The 20,251-nt window shown below is 36.3% G+C and overlaps 1 protein-coding gene across 1 annotated transcript; it reads left to right on the forward strand.

Annotated features, from left to right (window-relative positions):
• The first annotated feature begins 317 nt into the window (after nucleotides 1–317).
• On the forward strand, nucleotides 318–18,195 carry ccnj (cyclin J). Its single transcript, XM_056470580.1, has 7 exons — nucleotides 318–446; nucleotides 3,707–3,782; nucleotides 5,616–5,826; nucleotides 8,510–8,809; nucleotides 13,216–13,375; nucleotides 16,037–16,233; nucleotides 16,972–18,195. Exons 2-7 carry the CDS (start codon nucleotides 3,714–3,716, stop codon nucleotides 17,088–17,090), a joined length of 1,056 nt encoding a protein of 351 aa, XP_056326555.1. The 5' UTR covers nucleotides 318–446; nucleotides 3,707–3,713; the 3' UTR covers nucleotides 17,091–18,195.
• The last annotated feature ends 2,056 nt before the right edge of the window (nucleotides 18,196–20,251 follow it).

A 20,251-nucleotide genomic window follows, 5' to 3' on the forward strand; every position in this document is an offset into this window, starting at 1 on the left:
TTCCAAAACATATGATCAGCAGTTTCATTGGGTATATCACAGAAAGAGCAGCATGTATTTATATCTGACTTAAATCTTTTCAAAAATGTCTTGGCTGGGTAAAATCTGTGTAACAGTTTAAATGAAATTTCTCTAATTTTGTTAGTTATTATATATTTTACAGATAAAGACTAAATTGTGCGATTCATTCCTGACGGTGTCAAAAGTTCAGCTGATGACGCAGATGAACGCTTAGTTTTGATTGGCTGCGCGCTGTGATTGTAAGGCGCCTTCTGATTGGCCGAGATTGTCAATGGGCTTCCTCCGAGAGCCTGGTATTGTTACTTTTGCTCGTGAACCTCAAGTGTAAACTTTACTTTGATTTACGCTTTGATTACCCTAGTAAGTTTGTTTGTTCGGCTGCTAGTTTGCTTTGTGCTGTCTGTATGCAGGCGACTTTGTGCGGGGTGAGTGTTAAACCATTAGAAACTTCGTTAGCTCTGTACTAGTTTTGGGGATGCTGTGTTTGACAGGCGATAATATTTCATATATTAAAGGAATTATGAAAGTAATATATAATATATATGTAATATATAACGCTGATTCTCTATCTGTGATTGACCTGGTAACTATTATTAGGGTAAAGTTGGTGTTATATTCGCTCATTCAATATAATTTCAGAAAAGTTGTGTTTGCAGATACTATATAGTTAAATCATGTTATCAGCCAATGACTGTTAATGTACATTATTGATCACGGTCAATTAAACAGTGCTGATGTTGTTTTGAAGTCATACTTGCATGCGATTTCAGACCCAATATCCAAAGTAGATGGTAAACAATAGAGGGAGACATTCTAAAACGCTTAACGTGGCTTAATGTATCTAAACATAGTGTAATGTATCTAAGCAGAGAAACCCAAATTTCTGTCAAATTGTACTTGCCATTAACCCTAACTACTGTAAAAAGAGCGAGTCCCAATTCCATTGATAAAGGGAAAAACAGCACATTAAGCTTTTCCCCCCTATTGAAGTCTATTATAAGGAAAAGGCTTAACCTCTTTAGGCTCAAGGTGTTTTTTTACATGCATTTTTTATTTATCTTTGCTATTTGGGCTTATTGGAAAATAATTAGAATAAAAACCTAAGTATCATCTTTTGATATGATGTACTTTTAGAGAAAAATGATGTCCATATATGTGGACTCGTGGTCCGAATTTACATAAAAGACTTTTTCCTGAATGTTTTTTAATGCATATTTAACATAGTTTTTTTTAACTTGCTTTGACTATCAGAGAGTAAAAACAACATTTTTCCCCTATTTTGGACTGTTAAAAATAGTGTTTGGGGCATTTCATATGCTGCAAAACATTTGCAGGATGACACTGCATGTCTGTAACAAAATATAAACATTCAAAGTATTTTAAATGGCCACCCAATATGGAGCTAAAAATATGACAAAACAAACTGAATTAGAATTTTGCTATTTTGAATTATTGACAATTGTAATTTAATAAATCTGAATTTTTATATGCCGTTAATTTTTTTTAATTAGAATTTTTAAATTTAAATTTAAATCTAATATCTTGAATATTGAACATCTGAAATTTAAGACAACTCAATTTTTCAAGGCTGATTTTTTTTTTATAAACTTATTTTCAAATTTTAGATTTTTGTGTTGTGAAATCACAGACTGCGGATATCCAGTTTGTAAAAGTACAGTTTCAGCTTTTCAAGATGAAGAAATTCAGAACATCAAATTCAATATCCTAAAATTCAAAACCAGAAATTCAGATTCAGCAGAAAGTAGGTCAGGGGTCCTCAACAAGGAAGAGTAGACGATCACTGAAAAGTCAAACTAAGAATCACTCACCTCTGCTTGATTCATAGTTATAGACAAATTACAGGGTGCAAATTAAGAGGGTGGGGGTTCTGGAAATAGGTAAAAATAAATTGTTTGTTATTTACATATAGCCTAATGTAAAATTAAACTCTATGTATTTGTGTATATGTATTTTAGCTTTTTAGTATAGAGAAGGTTGCTTTCGGTTTCAGGTTACATAAAACAAACTTTATGATGAAAACTGATCAGGTGGTTTTTAGCCTTGATAAATTCAGTTGTCTTGAATTTCAGATGTTCAATATTCAAGTTATAAAAATTTTAATTCAAATTAAGAAATTCAAATGAATTAAATTCAAGCCAAAACATTTTAATGGCTTATAAAAAATCAGATTTATTACAATACAATTGTCAATAATTCAAATGAGCAAAATTCAGATTGTTTTGGCATATTTTTAGCTCCATACTAAAAAGCTAAAATGTGCTGTCCACGTATGTGGACACTCAAGTCCTAGGAGGTTAACGTGGCTTAATGTACCTTAACAACAAGTGGGGAAAATCACATTTCTATCACATTTTACTCATGACAAACACTTTCTGATGTCAAAAAAATGAGCTCTAATTTTAGTGAGTGAAAATTTTCACGTTACGCGTTAATTTCATTATAAGGAAACAGCTTAACGTACCTTAACACTGACCAGGGAAACTCAAATTTCTGTCAAACTTTACTTGTGATTAACACTACCTATTGTCAAAAGAACGGGCCCTCATAGATAAAATGAACAATATCACGTTAAGCTTTTTCTCCTCATTTAAGTCTATAATAAGGAAAGGCTTAAAATCACTTTACAACAACCGAGGGAAACCAAATGTTAAAAAGTCTGTTCATAAAATCAAAGTTAGTGTTAATCACAAGTAAAATTTGATAGAAATTAGATTTTTCCGCTTGTTGTTAAGGTACATTAAGCCACGGTAAGCTTTTTCCTTTATAATTGACTCCAGTGGGAGAGAAAATGCTTACTGTGATGTTTTTCACTTTATCTATGGAATTGGGACTCGTTCTTTTTACAGTAGTTGGGGTTAATTACAAGAAAAGTTTGGGTTTCAGAAAGTTTGGGACAGAAATTTGGGTTTCTCTGGTTGATGTTTAGGTATATTAAGCCACGTTAAGCTTTTTTAACGTTAACCATTTTAAAATGTCCCAATAGAGACATAATAATAATAATAATAAGATTAAGGTAAAGTTTGTTTTATATTCGTACATTCGTTCAGTAACAAATTATGACACAGTCTCTATATTGTTTACCATGCTACTTTGAATATTAGGTCTGAAATCGCTTGTAAGAATGACTTCAAAATAACGTTATCACTATTTAATCGACTGTCAACAGTGTACTTTGACAGTCATTGGCTGATAATATGATTTAACTATTCAGAATTTGCAAATAATTCTCTTTCAGAAATTGTATTATCGAGGAGAGTCTGAATGTGCGAATATGAATCCAACTTAAATAACAGTATGTCATTATAAATAATCTGTATTATCCTTTTTAAATTCTCCTTTAGTGTTTTATTAAATGTCAAATGTGTGAATATAGAACCAACTTTACCTCAATAATAGTACAACATTATAAATAATCTGCATTAGCCTTTTAAAATTCTACTTTAGTGTTTTATTGAACGTCTGAATGTGTGAATATAACACAAACTTTACCTCTATCTAACAATTGTCGTCAGAGAGACTGAGAATAAATGATCTCCTGCTGTTGATTGACAACAGTCAAACCTTCATCAGTGCTGATTGCTGCTGGAGCTGGAGTTGGTCTGCTGTTTTCAAGTGCTTTTGCTCAATGAAGCTGCTCTGATCTCCAAACCTGCATTTCTTTCAGGAGCCCAATGGAGCTGGAGGGTCAGTGGTGGAAAGGAGAACTTGCAGAGGACATCTATCAGGCCCTGCGATACAAAGTTTGTATCCCTGTCCATCGTGTTGTCATTTGTTTCCACTAGATCCATGTTAAAATGTCATTTGATTACTGATTTCAGAAATTAGCATTACAAAATTGTCAATGCAGCGGAGATGTCTGTATGGATTTATAATGTAATGTTGCAACTTAAATGCATGCAACTGCAAATTAAATGCTTTTGTATACAGCTTTTCTGAATGCATGTAAATGCTGCTTGTGTATATTCTAATTTATGAATGCATGCAACTGCAGCAATACATGCATTTATGTTGCACTTGCACTTACTTGCATTAATTAAAGTTGCACGTGTGCTCAGTAAAGTTGCATGGTTGAATGCAAGCAGAATATGCGTGAATTCAATTGCATATACATTCATTTATAATTCAGGTACATGCATTGATAAAGGTTGCACATGCACTCAGTAAAGGTTGCATGGTTGAATGCATGCTTATACAACTTCTTGGCATACATGCATATGCAAGATGAGTGAATGCATGCATGCATTCAGAAAGTGATGCTTTCAACCTGCAAATGCATGTATGCATTCATCTTGCTTGTTTATGCATCCCATAAAGTTGCATAAGCATGCATTCAACCATGCAACCTTTACTGTGCATGTGCAACTTTAAACAATGCATGCATATGCAGCTGATTTCTGAATATCCTGAAATATTTCTGAATGAATATCCTGCTTAATTGCATGCTGTTACATAACTGCAGGAAAGTAGCCTTTGCTTGCATTTAAATGACAAATGTATGCGTTAAGCATCCATTCAACAATGCAACTTTACAGAGTGCTTGTGCAAACTTAATCAATGCAAGTAACTGCAACAAATGCATGTGCAATTGAATTCATGCATATCTTGCTTAAATGCATGCAGTTATATACATTTAGAAACGTTGCTTTGCATGCATTCAAATGTAAAATGCCTGCCTTTTAGGCATGCGTTCAACTATGCAACTTTAATGAGTGCATGTTAATAAAATGTGAATGCATGCATATGCAACTTTACTGAATTTATGCAAATCCAGCTTAAATGCATGCAGTTAGCTAAATTAATTCAACTTTAATGGATGCATCTGATTGCAATTGTAATGCATACATATATGCAACAATGCATAATTCATTTTATGCATACTTTAATTTATGCTTATACAGTTGAAGTCAGAATTATAAGGCCTTCTGTTAAATTCATTCTTTTATATTTCCCCCCAATTTCTGTTTAATAGAGAGAAGATATTTTTTCACACATTTCTAAACCTAATAGTTTTAATAACTCATTTCTAATAACTGATTTCAAATATATATATGTATTTATCTTGCCATGATGACAGCACATAATATTTTTCAAGATAATACCACACAGCTTAAAGTGCAATCTAAAGGCTTAACTAGGCAAGTCGTTGAATAACAGTGGTTGCTCTGTAGACAAACAAAACCAATATAGCTTAAAGGGGCTAATAATATTGACCTTAAAATGGATTTTTAAAAAATTAAAACTGCTTTTATTTTAGCCGAAATAAAACAAATAAGACTTTCTCCAGAAGAAAAAATATTATCAGAGATACTGTAAAAATTTCCTTCCTCCATTTAATAACACGAGAAATATTTGAAAAAGGATAAATATTGCATAGGAGGGTGAATAATTTTGCCTTCAACTGTGGATCTTTGCTAGTCCATTGCCCAGATCAGCGAGTAATAAAATGATCATGGCAGTAAGAAGACTTTTGTAATTGGTATGCATGAATTCATCAGCTTTTCTCGGTTAATGCAAAAATCAACATTACAAAACCTATTAGCTGTAATGTGATTGTCTTGTTGGTTGTCTTCAAGGAGCTGCGGTTGCCTGCATACAAAGGCCAGTCCCCGCAGCTGAGCCTCAGACGGTATTTCGCAGACCTCATTGCTATAGTCAGCAATCGCTTCAAGCTGTGCCCGGCGGCCAGACACTTGGCTGTTTATCTGCTGGACCTGTTCATGGACCGCTATGACATCTCCGTACAGCAGCTTCACATGGTCGCGCTGTCCTGCTTGCTTTTGGCCAGTAAGAGTCCTTTTAATAATTGTTATTTTGAGCTCATCTGCTCTTATTGTGCACAATGCGCCAAACAGTCACACTGAAATGTGCCACAATCTCTCAGCAATAACAAAGGAACGTATTAAAACACTCTAGCAACACACTGGCAACCATTAAATAGACTGCTTCATCATGTTTTTGAATTTATGAACAGCACTTGTATGTTATTTAATGTAGTTGAATATCTTCTTAAAGAAACACTCCACCTTTATTTATTTATTTATTTGGAAATAGTCTAATTTTACAGCTCTCCTAGGGTTAAAGCGTTGAGTTTTACTATTATTAAACTCATTCAGCAGATCGCTTTGTCTGGTGGGAGCACTTTTAGCTTAGCTTAGCATAGATCATTGAATCGGATTAGACCATTAGCATCTTGAGTTTCTATAATTGTCCTGTTTAAAGCTTGATGCTTCTGTAGTTGCATATATAATGTTTTAAGACAGGGGTGCACAAACTTGGTCCTGGATGGCCGTTGTCCTGCAGAGTTTAGTTCCAACCTAAATTAGACACTCCTGAACCAGCTAATCAAGCTCTTTCTGGGTATACTACAAACTTCCATGTCGGTTTGTTAAGGAATTTTGAGCTAAACTATGTAGGACACCGGTTCTCCAGAACAGAGTTTGTGCACCCCTGGACTAAGATTATTTAGGCTGATATGTCTAGGAACGGGAGACATGATGTCTCAGTGGTTAGCACTGTCGCCTCACAGCAAGAAGGTCACTGGTTCGAGTCCCGGCTATGTCAGCAGGTGGCTTTGTGTGGAGTTTGCATGTTCTCCCCGTGTTGGCGTGGGTTTCCTCAGAGTGCTCCGGTTTCCCCCACAGTCCAAACACATGCGCTATAGGGGAATTGAATAAGCCAAATTGGCTTGAGCATGTGTGTGAATGAGTTAGTATGGGTGTTTCCCAGTACTGGCTTGCAGCTGGAAGGGCAGACCTGGAGATCAGCTGAATGGATTAAAATAAATGTAAAACTCAACTTTTTACCACTAGGGGAGCTGTAAAATGAGCCTCATCTAATCATTTTGCCCTCATCTGTACATCTTTGCTAGTCCATTGCACAGATCAGCCAGTGGTAAAATAATCATTGCAGTAAAAAAGATTTTGTTATTGGTGTAAATGATTTCATGCATGTTTAAAGATCGAACCTACACTGGAAAATGACAGTGATGGTAACCATAATGAAAATAACTTAACAGAGCAAGTTGAATAACAATATAAATGCATATGAAACAGAAAAAATCGAATAAAAAATCCACGTATCATAGATCACTGAATTGGATCAGACCATTAGCGACTTGAGTGTCTGTAATCGTCCTATTTAGAGTTTAACACTTCTGTAGTTACATCATGAACTAAGACAAACAGAAAATCAAAACTTGCTATTCTCTAGGCTGATAAGTCTACAAGCTATACTCTCACTCTGGTCATTTTTGAGAAAGATGCTAACGGTCTAATCCGATTCAATGATCTATGCTAAGCTAAGCTTAAAGTGCTGTCGGCAGACATGGAGATAGGCTGAATGGATGCTAACAGTCTATTCTGATTCAGTGATCTATGCTAAGATAAGCTAGGCTAAAAGTGCTCTCGCCAGACCTGGAGATCAGCTGAATGGATGCTAACAGTCTATTCTGATTCAGTGATCTATGCTAAGATAAGCTAGGCTAAAAGTGCTCTCGCCAGACCTGGAGATCGGCTGAATAGATGCTAACAGTCTGTTCTGATTCAATGATCTATGCTAAGATAAGCTAGGCTAAAAGTTCTCTCGCCAGACCTGGAGATCAGCTGAATGGATGCTAACGGTCTAATCTGATTCAATGGTCCATGCTAAGCTAAAAGTGCTCTCGCCAGACCTGGAGATCGGCTGAATGTATTCAAAAACAGTAAAAATCAAATTTGTACCTCTTGTGGCACTGAAAAAAGAGCCTAATCTAATAATTTTGCTAACGGTCTAATCCGATTCAATGATCTATGCTAAGCTTAGCTAAAACGCTCCCGTCAGACCTGGAGATCGGCTGAATAGATGCTAATGGTCTAATCTGATTCAATGATCTATGCTAAGCTAAGCTAAAACGCTCCCGCCAGACCTGGAGATCGGCTGAATAGATGTTAATGGTCTAATCTGATTCAATGATCTATGCTAACCTAAGCTAAAAGTGCTCTCTCAAGAACTAAAGATCGGCTGAATGGATTCAAAAACAGAAAAAATCTAATTTGGACCTCTTGGGGCGCTGAAAAAAAGAGCCTAATCTAATAATTTTGCTAACGGTCTAATCCGATTCAATGATCTATGCTGAGCTAAGATAAAAGTGCTCTCACCAGACATGGAGATTGGCTGAATGGATGCTAACGGTCTAATCTGATTCAGTAATCTATGCTAAGCTAAGCTAAAAAGCGCTATCGCCAGACCTGGAGATTGACTGAATGGATGCTAACGGTCTAATCTGATTCAATGATCTGTGCTAAGCTAAGCTAAAAGCACTCTCGCGAGACATGGAGATCGGCTAAATGGATTAAAAAACGGTAAAACTCAAATGTTTACCTCTTGGAGAGCTGTAAAATGATCCTATTTCATAAACAAATGCAAGTAGAGTGCTCTTTTCAAATTTGCAGCACATCATATAATCTATTACCTTGACTTTTCTCTGCAGGTAAGTTTGAGGAGAGGGAAGACCGCGTCCCGAAGCTGGAGACCCTCAACAGTCTGGGCTGCATGAGCTCCATGAATCTGGTTCTGACCAAACCGGGTCTCCTGCACATGGAGCTGCTGCTGCTGGAGACGTTTCAATGGAACTTGTACCTGCCGACTGCCGCGCACTTCATCGAGTATTACCTGCCGGTCGCTGTGAATGAGACGGACCTGCACGACGGCTGGCCGATGACCTGCATGGAGAAAACTATGCTGTACATGTCCAAATATGCGGATTACTTCCTCGAGGTCTCTTTACAAGGTTCAACACCCACTGCCAAATACACATGCAATGCATTTTCAGAACAACACACAACAGTATTCCAGCGACAAGCAATTTGTCTGTCTGCGCCAAAAGTGTTGCATCAGAAACATTTAAAAAGCAGCCACTGCACTCCTAATGAAATAGTAAAGGTTATAATCTAATGACTACATATTAAAGCTCTTTAGCATTATTAATCGGCTACTGAGTGACTTTTATTTTCAAAACATCTGCTAGTTATTTAATTTTCAAGCTCTGAGGTGAACTATCTGCTGCTGCTTTCAGTAGTATGGCAATAAATGTCACCTTAAATTGTTTTTAAACTCTCATTGGGGGGATTTAATGCTGAATAAAGCACATAATCGGTACCTGAGGTGATGATTGTCATAGTAGTTTATGCTGCTGTTCTGCTGTAATGTTGCAGAAATTTGCCTCACTCACACTAGCAGCGACTTTGTAGCCTCCTGTCGCTCTGGGTGGCGATCTGCTGCAAACGCAGGTCTATGTAGGTCTACAGCACGGAGAACACAAGCGGCCTCTGAGCGAGCTGAGAGAAGATCATGTGAGCTCTACTGGTGCTCCTACTGGCTGTCGCTCAAGAAAGTCACTCTTCATTTGCATAAAGTTCAATTCAATTCACCTTTATTTGTATAGCGCTTATACAATGTAGATTGTGTCAAAGCAGCTTCACATAAAAGGTCACAGTAAATAGGAACAGTGTAGTTCAGTTTGTAGTGTTTAAGTTCAGTTCAGTTGAGCTCAGTTCAGTGTGGTTTAATAATCACTACTGAGAGTCCAAATATTGAAGAGCAAATCCAACGATGCGCAGCTCTACAGATCCTGAACCATGCAAGCCAGTGGCGACAGCGGAGAGGGAAAAAAAACTTCACTAATTGTCGAAGTGAAGAAAAAACCTTGAGAGAAACCAGACTCAGTTGGGCACGACCATTTTAATTTCTCCGCTGGCCAAACGTCTTGTGCAGAGCTGCAGTCTCAGCCGCGGAGGCTGGAAGCTGGCCTCAGCGAAGACTCGTCTGTCTCTGGAGCGTCACAGAAAGTTGAAGGATTCTCTACTTTGTCGCATCGCTCGACAGGCCCGCCTGGTCGCCAACTGTCGCTCGCATAGACCGAGGTCGCCGGAAGTCGCTCACTCTTCATTGAAATAAACTGTCGCTTTGCCGCTGCGAGTTGCTCATAGTGTAAATGAAGCTATCCGCTTGTTAAGTCTTGACGTATCGGTGACTTCTGAAATACTGTTTCTGGGTCCAAGCTGCTACTCATTTGAATTGAGAATTTATTTATGGACACTTTTCAGTCCTATTACACTTTTTAAAGTGAATTTTATTTACAATCATAGTGTACACAACAGTCTCTGAACTTGCTGCATCACAAATACCAAAATTTTAACAATTTATAAAAAATTAATCTCTTTCTTGCCATCAGATATTAGGCAAGGCAAGGCAAGTTTATTTATATAGCACATTTCATACACAGTGGCAATTCAAAGTGCTTTACATAAACAGGAATAAAAGAAACAAGTATAAGAGAAATAAAAACAAATAATAGAAATGGTAAAAATAGAAATAAAATAAAATAAAAGCTGATAAAATGTGTTATAAAAGAATTAAAAAGAAGAGAAAAACATAGTAGTTCGATCTGTCGGACGTAGCACAGTGCTCATTCAGTAAAGGCACAGCTAAACAGATGTGTTTTCAGTCTTGATTTGAATGTGCCTAATGTTGGAGCACATCTGATCATTTCTGGAAGCTGATTCCAGCAGGGGGCGCTGTTAGTAGCTGAAGGCCGATTCACCCTGCTTTGACTGAACTCTTGGGATTTCTAATCTATTTGATCCTAAAGATCTGAGTGATCTGTTAGGTTTGTATTCAGTCAGCATATCTGTAATGTATTGAGCTCCTAGGCCATTTAGTGATTTATAGACCAGTAATAATACTTTAAAATCTATTCTGAATGTAACTGGGAGCCAGTGTAAAGACCTGAGGACAGGTGTGATGTGCTCTGATTTCCTGGTTCTGGTCAGATTTCTGGCCGCAGCGTTCTGGATGAGCTGCAACTGTCTGACTGTGTTTTTGGGAAGGCCGATGAGGAGGCCGTTACAGTAATCCACCCTGCTGCTGATAAAAGCATCAACAAGTTTCTCTAAGTCTTCACTGGAAACAAAGCATCTGATTCTTGCAATGTTTTTGAGATGATAGTATGCTGATTTACTAACTGCTCTGACATGACTACTGAAACTCAGATCTGACTCCAGAGTCACACCAAGATTCTTGACCTTATTTAATGTTGTTTGACCCCTAGAGCCAAGGTACGCATTCACCTTGAGAACCTCATCTCTGTTCCCAAACGCAATCTCTTCAGTTTTCTCTTTGTTTAACTGAAGAAAGTTTTGGCATATCCAATTGTTAATTTCATCAATGCATTGGCAGAGGGTGTCAATGGGACTGTAGTCATTAGGCAGTAAGGCTAGGTAGATCTGAGTGTCATCAGCATAGCTGTGGTAGGAGATATGTTTCTTTCTCATTATTTGGCTCAGAGGGAGCATATAAAGGTTGAACAGGAGTGTTGCCAGAATCGAGCCTTGTGGGACTCCACATGTCATGGGTGTCCACCTCGACCTATGGTCACCTATACTGGCATAGTAACCTCTTCCTTCAAGGTAAGATCTGAACCCTTTGAGGACCGTCCCAGACAGCCCAACGCAGTTTTCCAGCCTATCCAGAAGTATGCTGTGATCGACAGTGTCAAATGCGGCACTGAGATCGAGCAGTACCAGCACAGTTAGTTTGCCTGAATCTGTATTTAGGCGGATGTCATTGATTATCTTTGTCCAGATTATATTAGGCATGGATATACAGTAGAATTCAGAATTATTAGCCTCCCTGAATTATTAGCCTCCCTGAATTAATAGCCCCCCTGTTTATTTTTTCCCCAATTTCTGTTTAACGAAGAGCAGATTTTTTCAGCACATTTCTAATCATAATAGTTTTAATAACTCATCTCTCATAACTGATTTATTTTCTCTTTGTCATGATGACAGTAAATAATATTAGACTAGATATTCTTCAAGACACTTCTATACAGCTTAAAGTGACATTTAAAAGCTTAACTAGGTTAATTAGGTTAACTAGGCAGGTTAGGGTAATTAGGCAAGTTATTGTATAACGATGGTTTGTTCTGCAGACTATCGAAAAAAGTATAGCTGAAGGGGGCTAATAATATTGACCTTAAAATGTTTTTTAAAAAATTAAAATTGCTTTTATTCTAGCTGAAATAAAATGAATAAGACTTTCTCAAGACGAAAAAATATTATCAGACATACTGTGAAAATTTCCTTGGTCTGTTAAACATAATTTGGGAAATATTTAAAAAAGAAAAAAAATTCAAAGGGAGCTAATAATTCTCTCTCTCTCTCTCTCTCTCTCTCTATATATATATATATATATATATATATATATATATATATATATATATATATATATATATATATATATATATATATATATATATATATATATATATATATATATATATATATATATATATATATATTGCGATCGTGATTTTCGAAAGTATTACATTGCTTTGTAAACGTGTATTATTACCATTTGATGAGTCTCCCTATACAGTTTGATATAGCGCTTGGACCCGGAAAGACTTAACAAGTGGATATGAAGCATTTCTAAAATATAAATTTTGTCCGTCGCATCGACGATATATGAAAAAAACCTCCTTTTAACATGGAAAAGAAAGCCTTTATTGTTCGTTGCATGTAGGGAGGGTTAGATTTTCATCTTTATTGTCAATATACACATAAATGCAGTGAAGTTACATGCAATAAAATCAGTGCTGGGTTAGTTAAAAAAAGTAACCACTAATTGCAGAATTTAAAATCATTAAATCATTTGCCTAATTACTGTCTAAAAAAAGAAATTTAAATATATGAGACAATGCTACATTGTTATGTAGTATTGTCTCAAGTAATTAAGTTTCTGGTTTCCTCTTTGCCTATATGTGTTGGGATTCAATTCCCTATGAATCCCAATGCATATATAGGCAATAGAAGATTAAACATTTTAATTCCTTACATTAGAGTCAAACGAGGGCATTTAGACATTAGTTTTAAATCTGCTGCTATGCAGGCATTTGTAGCTCCGCCCTCTTTTGAAAATATGAATTTAAAGCGACAGTCACCAAAACGCCACAATCAGGATCAAAGCCTAAAAGGCTCAGTTTCAGAGAGTTTTAAAACATTATTTGTGTGGTGTTATGAGCTAAACATACACACTCAAGAGATCTTGTAAAAAGGGACATAATGGGGACGAGGATGCTTCTGTTCTTGCATCTGATTTTGCAATAATAAAAAACTTCCTCTCTTCTGGGTTTAGATCATGCATTTCTGCGTTTCGTGCCATCTCTGGTGTCAGCAGCGTGTGTGGCGTCCTCACGGGTGATCCTTCGCCTGTCTCCATCATGGCCGCCACGTCTGCAGCGTCTGTCGGCCTACAGCTGGGAGCAGCTGCTGCCCTGCGTACAGAAACTGCTGATGTGAGTTTCACAAACCAACCTTCTCTATTACAGAGAAAATATTTATTTATTTAACATTTTTTATTACATTTTTTTTACTAAAATAACAATTTGCACCAGTTTTATTAGCCTGCGACATTTTAATTCTCTTTCCAAGTGATGTTTAACAGAGACAATGTAATCTTGAACTGACCTGATTTTATTATTATTATTATATATATTTTTTATATTCCAACCAAATTAAAAGAAATGAAACTTTTTATCCAGAGAGAAAACAATAATAGGAAATACTGTCTACATCAGTGTTTCCCAACCCTGTTCCTGGAGGCACACCAACAGTACATATTTTGAATGTCTCCCTTATCTGACCCATTAACTTCAGGTGTTGGAGTCTCTTCTAATCTTCTGATGACTTGATTCAGGTGTGTTTGATTAGGGAGAGGTTGAAAATGTGTACTGTTGGTGTGCCTGCAGGAACAGGGTTGGGAAACACTGGTCTACATCACTTGGGGAAATCAAAATTTCACAGGAGGGTTACATTGTTACCTGATATGAAATGATGTCACCTGGGAGCTGTTCCATAAACCAAGCTTACAGAAAAAGCCAGGCTTATTTTGGTAAGTCAGGTTTATTAATGGCGGATTCATAAACCAAATTCACCATAGTTTAAACTCTGTTACTCTGGAAACTAGCCTGGTCCAGAACAGGTTAACTCTCAGGCTTAAGTCTTAAGTTCGAGCTTAATCAAAATAATGTTAACATTCACCTGCTGTAATTTGATGCCATTTTAATTCACTTAACTCTTAATACTGATTAACTTTATAGTCACTTAGTAGTAAATATATATATAGCCACACCAAACATCTTTATTACATATAATACGATAATGCATTTAAATGAAAAGAAGTTATTGCAAACAAAACAAATACAAACTACAAGATTTCCACTACACTTTTATATTTCTTATGTTTCTGTAGATTTTTATTTATTTTCCCCCGTTTATTAAAATTGTAATTAACATTTTCCCCCAACATATTAATGTGGCTGTATTCATTTTTGGACTGTGATCGGAGTTTATTTTGTGTTAGATTAGTTTCAAATTTTGCTTTGGCACTGAATAATCTAATGTATATGCACAAAGATATTATTGCAAAACATCCTGTAGAATCTATCGATCCATCCATCCATCCATCGTTCTGTCTATCTGTCTATCTATCTATCTATCTATCTATCTATCTATCTATCTATCTATCTATCTATCTATCTATCTATCTATCGTTCCATCCATCCATCCATCCATCGTTCTATCCATCTATCGTTCTATCCATCCATCCATCCATCTATCCATCTATCTATCGTTCTAACCATCTATCCATCTATCCATGTATCCTTCTATCCATCTATCCATGTATCGTTCTATCCATCTATCCATGTATCCATCTATCCATTTATCCATGTATCCATCCATCCATCCATCTATCCATGCATCCATCTATAGTTCTATCTATCCATCTATCTTTCTATCGATTTATCGATCCATCCATCTATCTATCTATCTATCTATCTATCTATCTATCTATCTATCTATCTATCTATCTATCTATCTATCTATCTATCTATCTATCTATCTATCTATCTATCTATCTATCTATCTATCTATCTATCTATCTATCTATCTATCTATCTATCGTTCCATTCATCCATCCATCTATCCATGTATCGTTCTATCCATCTATCTTTCTATCCATCCATCTATCGTTCTATCCATCCGTCCGTCCGTCCGTCTGTCCATCTATCGTTCTATCGTTCTATCATCTATCTTTCTATCCATCCATCTATCCATCTATCGTTCTATCCATCCGTCCGTCCATCTACCGTTCTATCGGTCCATCCGTCCGTCCGTCCGTCCATCTATCGTTCTATTGTTCCATCCGTCCGTCCGTCCATCCATCTATCGTTCTATCGTTCCATCCATCCGTCCGTCCATCTATCGTTCCATCCGTCCGTCCGTCCATCCATCCATCAGTACATGAATTTAAAAAATTTAATAAAGAAAACAATATTAAGAAAGCACTGACTGATATAAAGAAAGGCTACGTTTCTGAAAGAATGACTTTAAAGCTGCAAACTCTGAGTGGAATAATCAGGAGATGGACCCATGCTGAGCCTCAGTTTAATTGAAAGATATTTTGGTAATGTGACAGATATTTAATTTAACGCTAACAGCCGTAAATAATAGCCTATATTTTAAAATCTACAATTTCCTGTCAGCCTTCTTTCTTGCTTTGATGCAAGCCGTAGGTTTTGATTATTATGTTTAAATTATGATATATTTGAACTCAAAAATCAAACGCTGCTCACTCGCTGTGAACATGGCCGTCTCATTTCAGAGCTCTTTCTTTCATTGTAGTTGCCATGATAGCACACAACACAATCAATGCATCTATGCTCGACCATTAGGGTTTCACAACAGTAACGTGCACAAGCAGTTATCAAGATTATTTAAACTCAGATTAGTCAGATCAAATGATCTTCAACTTGCTGTTGTGAAACCAATTTAAGCGTGGACGTTTAGTTCGGCTCATTGAGGTCAGGTTTTTGACTTTAATCCTATCTTTTCTAAACCACTTTTATGAAACAGCTCCCTGATGTTAACCCCAGTATCTACATTTTCTCCTCCAGAGCTCACGACAGCGACGTAAAAGAAGCCAACAAGCAGAAGTGTCCTCCATCTGGAGCTCCGCCAGCGCAGACGGTGTTTCAGGCTCCGGGTTCCAGTGTTTCCCTGCAGCCGTTCATGCAGAGGCAGAACACACAGTACATGCAGCCACTGGTCGTGTCGACACAAGCTCCGCCCACATACCGCACACACACCGCAGGTAAGAATACATATTATTTAACACACTTTATGGTGACTTTTACTTTCATAAACACTTTTTTTCATAACAAAAAAGGGCAAACATATTTCTAAATGTGCGTTCTGATTTACTAGATCTCAGTAGCAACCAAAGTACATGAAAAGAAAAGAAAACCGTACAGAGTTAAAATACAGATGTTGGTAACAAAGTAATCCACATATAGGTTGTTGACAAATATATATATGTAATGCATTATGCTCTTCCATGATGCATAATGGTGTTGGATAGACTTTTATTTTGAAATTTTCAAAAGTGTGTAACGCTGTTGTCAAACTAACTCGTAGCTCATCCATGCGTAGCTCTTTCAAACTAACTTAGGTTTGGTTTTTCCATACTGTTTAATGGTGTCGGGTAGTGACTTTTATTTTGAAATTTCCAAAAGAGTGTAAATCGGTAGTCAAGTTAACAAACTATCTAACAACAAACTAAAAGCTAACAAATTATTTGTCATCAAAACTTTCGGAGCTCTTCCAAACTAACTCTGTCTCTTCCATATCATATAATGTTGGAGTGACTTTTATTTTGAAATGTCCAAAAGAGCGTTAATCTTTCGTCAAACTAAGAAGCTATTTGTCATCAAACTTTCTTAGCTCTTCATAAAGCTCTCCACAAAATCTGGCTCAGTTTTATTTCAGCAACTTTTTTAGAAATAATCATGAGATGCTACTTATTACAATGCTTATTTCTCCTGCTGTCCAGCTTCCCTCCAGGCCTCCACTGCCCCGCTGCAGAGCCTTGAGCCCAAGGTAAACCTGCCGGGCCGACAGTACCAGCTGAACCCGCTTTACCCCTGCAGCGCCCCCTGCTTCGACAGGTGATCACAGCAGACGGAAACTGCCAGATCGTTTCACTGCACAGGGGACTTTTGTGTGTTACTGTGGCACTCCAAGCACCAGGAAACTCTTAAAGGGACGGTTCACCCAAAAATGTACATTTCTTTACCATTTCCTCTAAACTTCTGTTGAAGATACTCTGAAGAATGTTGGAAAAATAGCTTATATTGGAATAGTTTAGTCTAAAATTAAAATTAGAGCATATTCTACTTACTTTTAAGCCATCATCTTTTTCCTGTCAGACAAACACAGTTGGAGTAGTATTAATTTTATCAAGGCTCTTCAATCCTGAGTAATGGTGTTGGATAGTGACTTTTATTTTGAAATTTCCAAAAGCACGTAAATCTGTCGTCAAACTAACTCACAGCTCTTCCAAACTAGGATATTGTGTTGTATTTTGACATTTTCAAAAGCACGATATTGACTTTTATTATGAAATTTCCAAAAATGCATAAATCTGTCCTCAAACTTACTTGTAATTCCTCCTTGCGTAGCTCTTTCAAACTAATTCTAGCTTTTCCATGCTGTGTAATAATGTGAGATAGTGACTTTTTTTTCTCGATATTTCCGAAAGCACGTAAATTTGTCGTAAAACTAACTCTTAGCTCTTCCATGTGCAGCTCTTCCATGCTGTTTGATGGTGTGGGATGATGACTTTTATTATTATATTCTATCCTCAAACCAACTTGTAGCTCTTTCAAGCGTAGCTCTTCCAAACTAACTTTACCTCCTTAATGCTGTATAATTTATGTTTGATAGTGTCTTTTATTTTGAAATTCTCAAAACAGCGTAAATCTGTCGTTAAAGTAACTCGTGGCTCTTCCATGCTGTATATTAGTGTGGGATAGTGACTTTAATTTTGAAATTTCAAAAACACAAATCTGTCACCAAACTGACTCGCAGCTCTTACATGTGTGGCTCTTCCATGCTGTATAATGATGTTTGATAGTGACTTTTATTTTGAAATCTCCAAAAGTGTGTCAATCTGTCGTCAAACTAACATGTAGTTCTTCCAAACTAACTCTGGCTCTTACATGCTGTACAATGGTGTCAGATATTGACGTGTATATTGAAATTTCCAAAAGCGCGACGGTGACTTTTATTTTGAAATTTTCAAAATCATCTAAATCTGTTCTCAAACTAACTTGTTGCTCTTCCATGCTTTATAATGGTGTTGGATAGTGACTTTTTATTTTCGAAATTTCCAAAATGGCATAAATCTGTCGTCAAACTAATTCGTAGCTCTCCCAAACTAACGTCTTCTCCATACTGTATAAAGGTTTTGGATTGTAAACTTTTATTTTGAAATTTCCAAAAGTGTGTAAATCTGTCGTCAAATGAACAAACTATTAAACGGCAAACCAACTACTATCAAACTTTTGTAGCTCTTCCAAACTAACTCCTGCTCTTCCATGCTGTATAATGGTGTTGGATAGTGACTTGTATTTTGAAATTTCTAAAAGCGTAAAAATCTTTCGTCAAACGGACAAACTATTAAATAACAAACTAACAAACTATTTGTCATCAAACTTTTGTAGCTCTTCCAAATTAACTCTGGCTCTTCCGTGCTGTGTAATGGTGTCGGATGGTGACTTTTATTTCGAAATTTCCAAAAGCATGTAAATATGACGTCAAACTAACACGTAGCTCTTCAAAACTAACGATGTCTCTTCCATGTTGTATAATGGTTTTGGGAATTTCAAAATAAATGTCACTCTCTGAAACCATTATGCAGCATGATAGAGCCAGAGTTAGTTTGGAAGAGCTACAAGTTAGTTTTACGGACAAATTTACGTGCTTTTGAAAATTTCAAATTAAAAGTCACTTTCTAAAACTTGTAGCTCTTTCAAACTAACTGTGGCTCTTCTATACTGTATAATGACTTTTATTTTGAAATTTCAAAACAATGCTTTCATCGGTCATCAAACTAACTCTGGCTCTTCTGTACTGTAAAATGATGTTGCATAGTGACTTGTTTTGAAATTTTTAAAAATTGCTAATCTGTCGTCTAATTCTTCTATACTGTATAATGGTGTTGGATAGTGACTTTTATTTTGAAATTTCGCAATATGTAAATTTGTCGTCAAACTATCTGGTATGTCTTACACAAGTCTTATGAAGCAAATTGATAAGTTTTTGCAACAGAAATATTTTTAAATTATATACGCCAATCACTGACTTCCTGTTGCAGCCAAATTCTCGTTATACGTTATTACGAATACAACGTTTGACGCGTTTGTAGCAGTAGCTCAGGGAACAGACGCGTCTTGTAGGAAACATTTACCACCGTTTTTTACCACACAAAAGGTGACGATGAACAAGAAAACAAGTTGGCTTGGTGTTACCATAAAAGGTCATACAGCATAATTTTCTTAATGTAGTAAACTTTAAAAACGTAAATTGTCGTAAATGTTAGTCTCATGTAATTTTGCGTTTGGTCATCGCCAGAAGTCAGTAATTTAGAGCTTAATGTTAAATATTTCTGTTAAAATACATGTGAATCTGCTTTAATATACATATGTTAACTCCTTGGCTGCATACAAGTTAGTTTGATGATTGATTTTTGGGAATTTCGAAATAAGATCCAACATCATTATATAGTATGGAAGAGCCAGGATAAAAGTTAAATCCGACTGTGTTCATCAAGCTAACTCCTAGCTCTTCCAAACGAACTCTGGCTCTTCCATGCTGTATAATGATGTTAAATAGATTTCGGAAATTTAGAAATGTAAAAAATATCGTAAATCTGTCGTCAAACTTACTCGTATGTCTTACACATGTCTTATAAAAGGGATAGATGTGTTTCTGTAACAGAAATATTTCAATGATTAATTTATAAACATAATCACTGACTTTCGGTGGAGGCCGAATTTACGTTATGTACAACTGACATACACGGCTATATGGAATACGGATTAGACGTATCTCGCAGGAAACACCAAAGATTTTTACTACAAAGATGACTATGAACAAGAAAACTAGTTGGCTTGGCGTTGCGGTATGATGTTATACAATATATTACTTTTAAAATTTATAATTTTAACGTAAACGTCAAAAACTTAAAATGCCATAAACGTTAGCCGTGTATAACATGCATTCGCTTGCCCCCAGAAGTCAGTAATTTAGAGTTTAATGTTAAATATTTC

This window comes from Danio aesculapii, chromosome 13 (genome assembly GCF_903798145.1).
Source record: "Danio aesculapii chromosome 13, fDanAes4.1, whole genome shotgun sequence".
Classification (NCBI taxonomy): domain Eukaryota; kingdom Metazoa; phylum Chordata; class Actinopteri; order Cypriniformes; family Danionidae; genus Danio; species Danio aesculapii.

Bases quoted from the DNA above. Each gene is read 5' to 3' on its own strand.
- ccnj (XM_056470580.1), top strand. From the start codon at position 3,714: ATGGAGCTGGAGGGTCAGTGGTGGAAAGGAGAACTTGCAGAGGACATC. The intron at 5,827-8,509 runs GTAAGAGTCCTT...TTTTCTCTGCAG, and splicing joins GTCCTGCTTGCTTTTGGCCA to GTAAGTTTGAGGAGAGGGAA. The intron at 8,810-13,215 runs GTTCAACACCCA...TTCTGGGTTTAG, and splicing joins CCTCGAGGTCTCTTTACAAG to ATCATGCATTTCTGCGTTTC.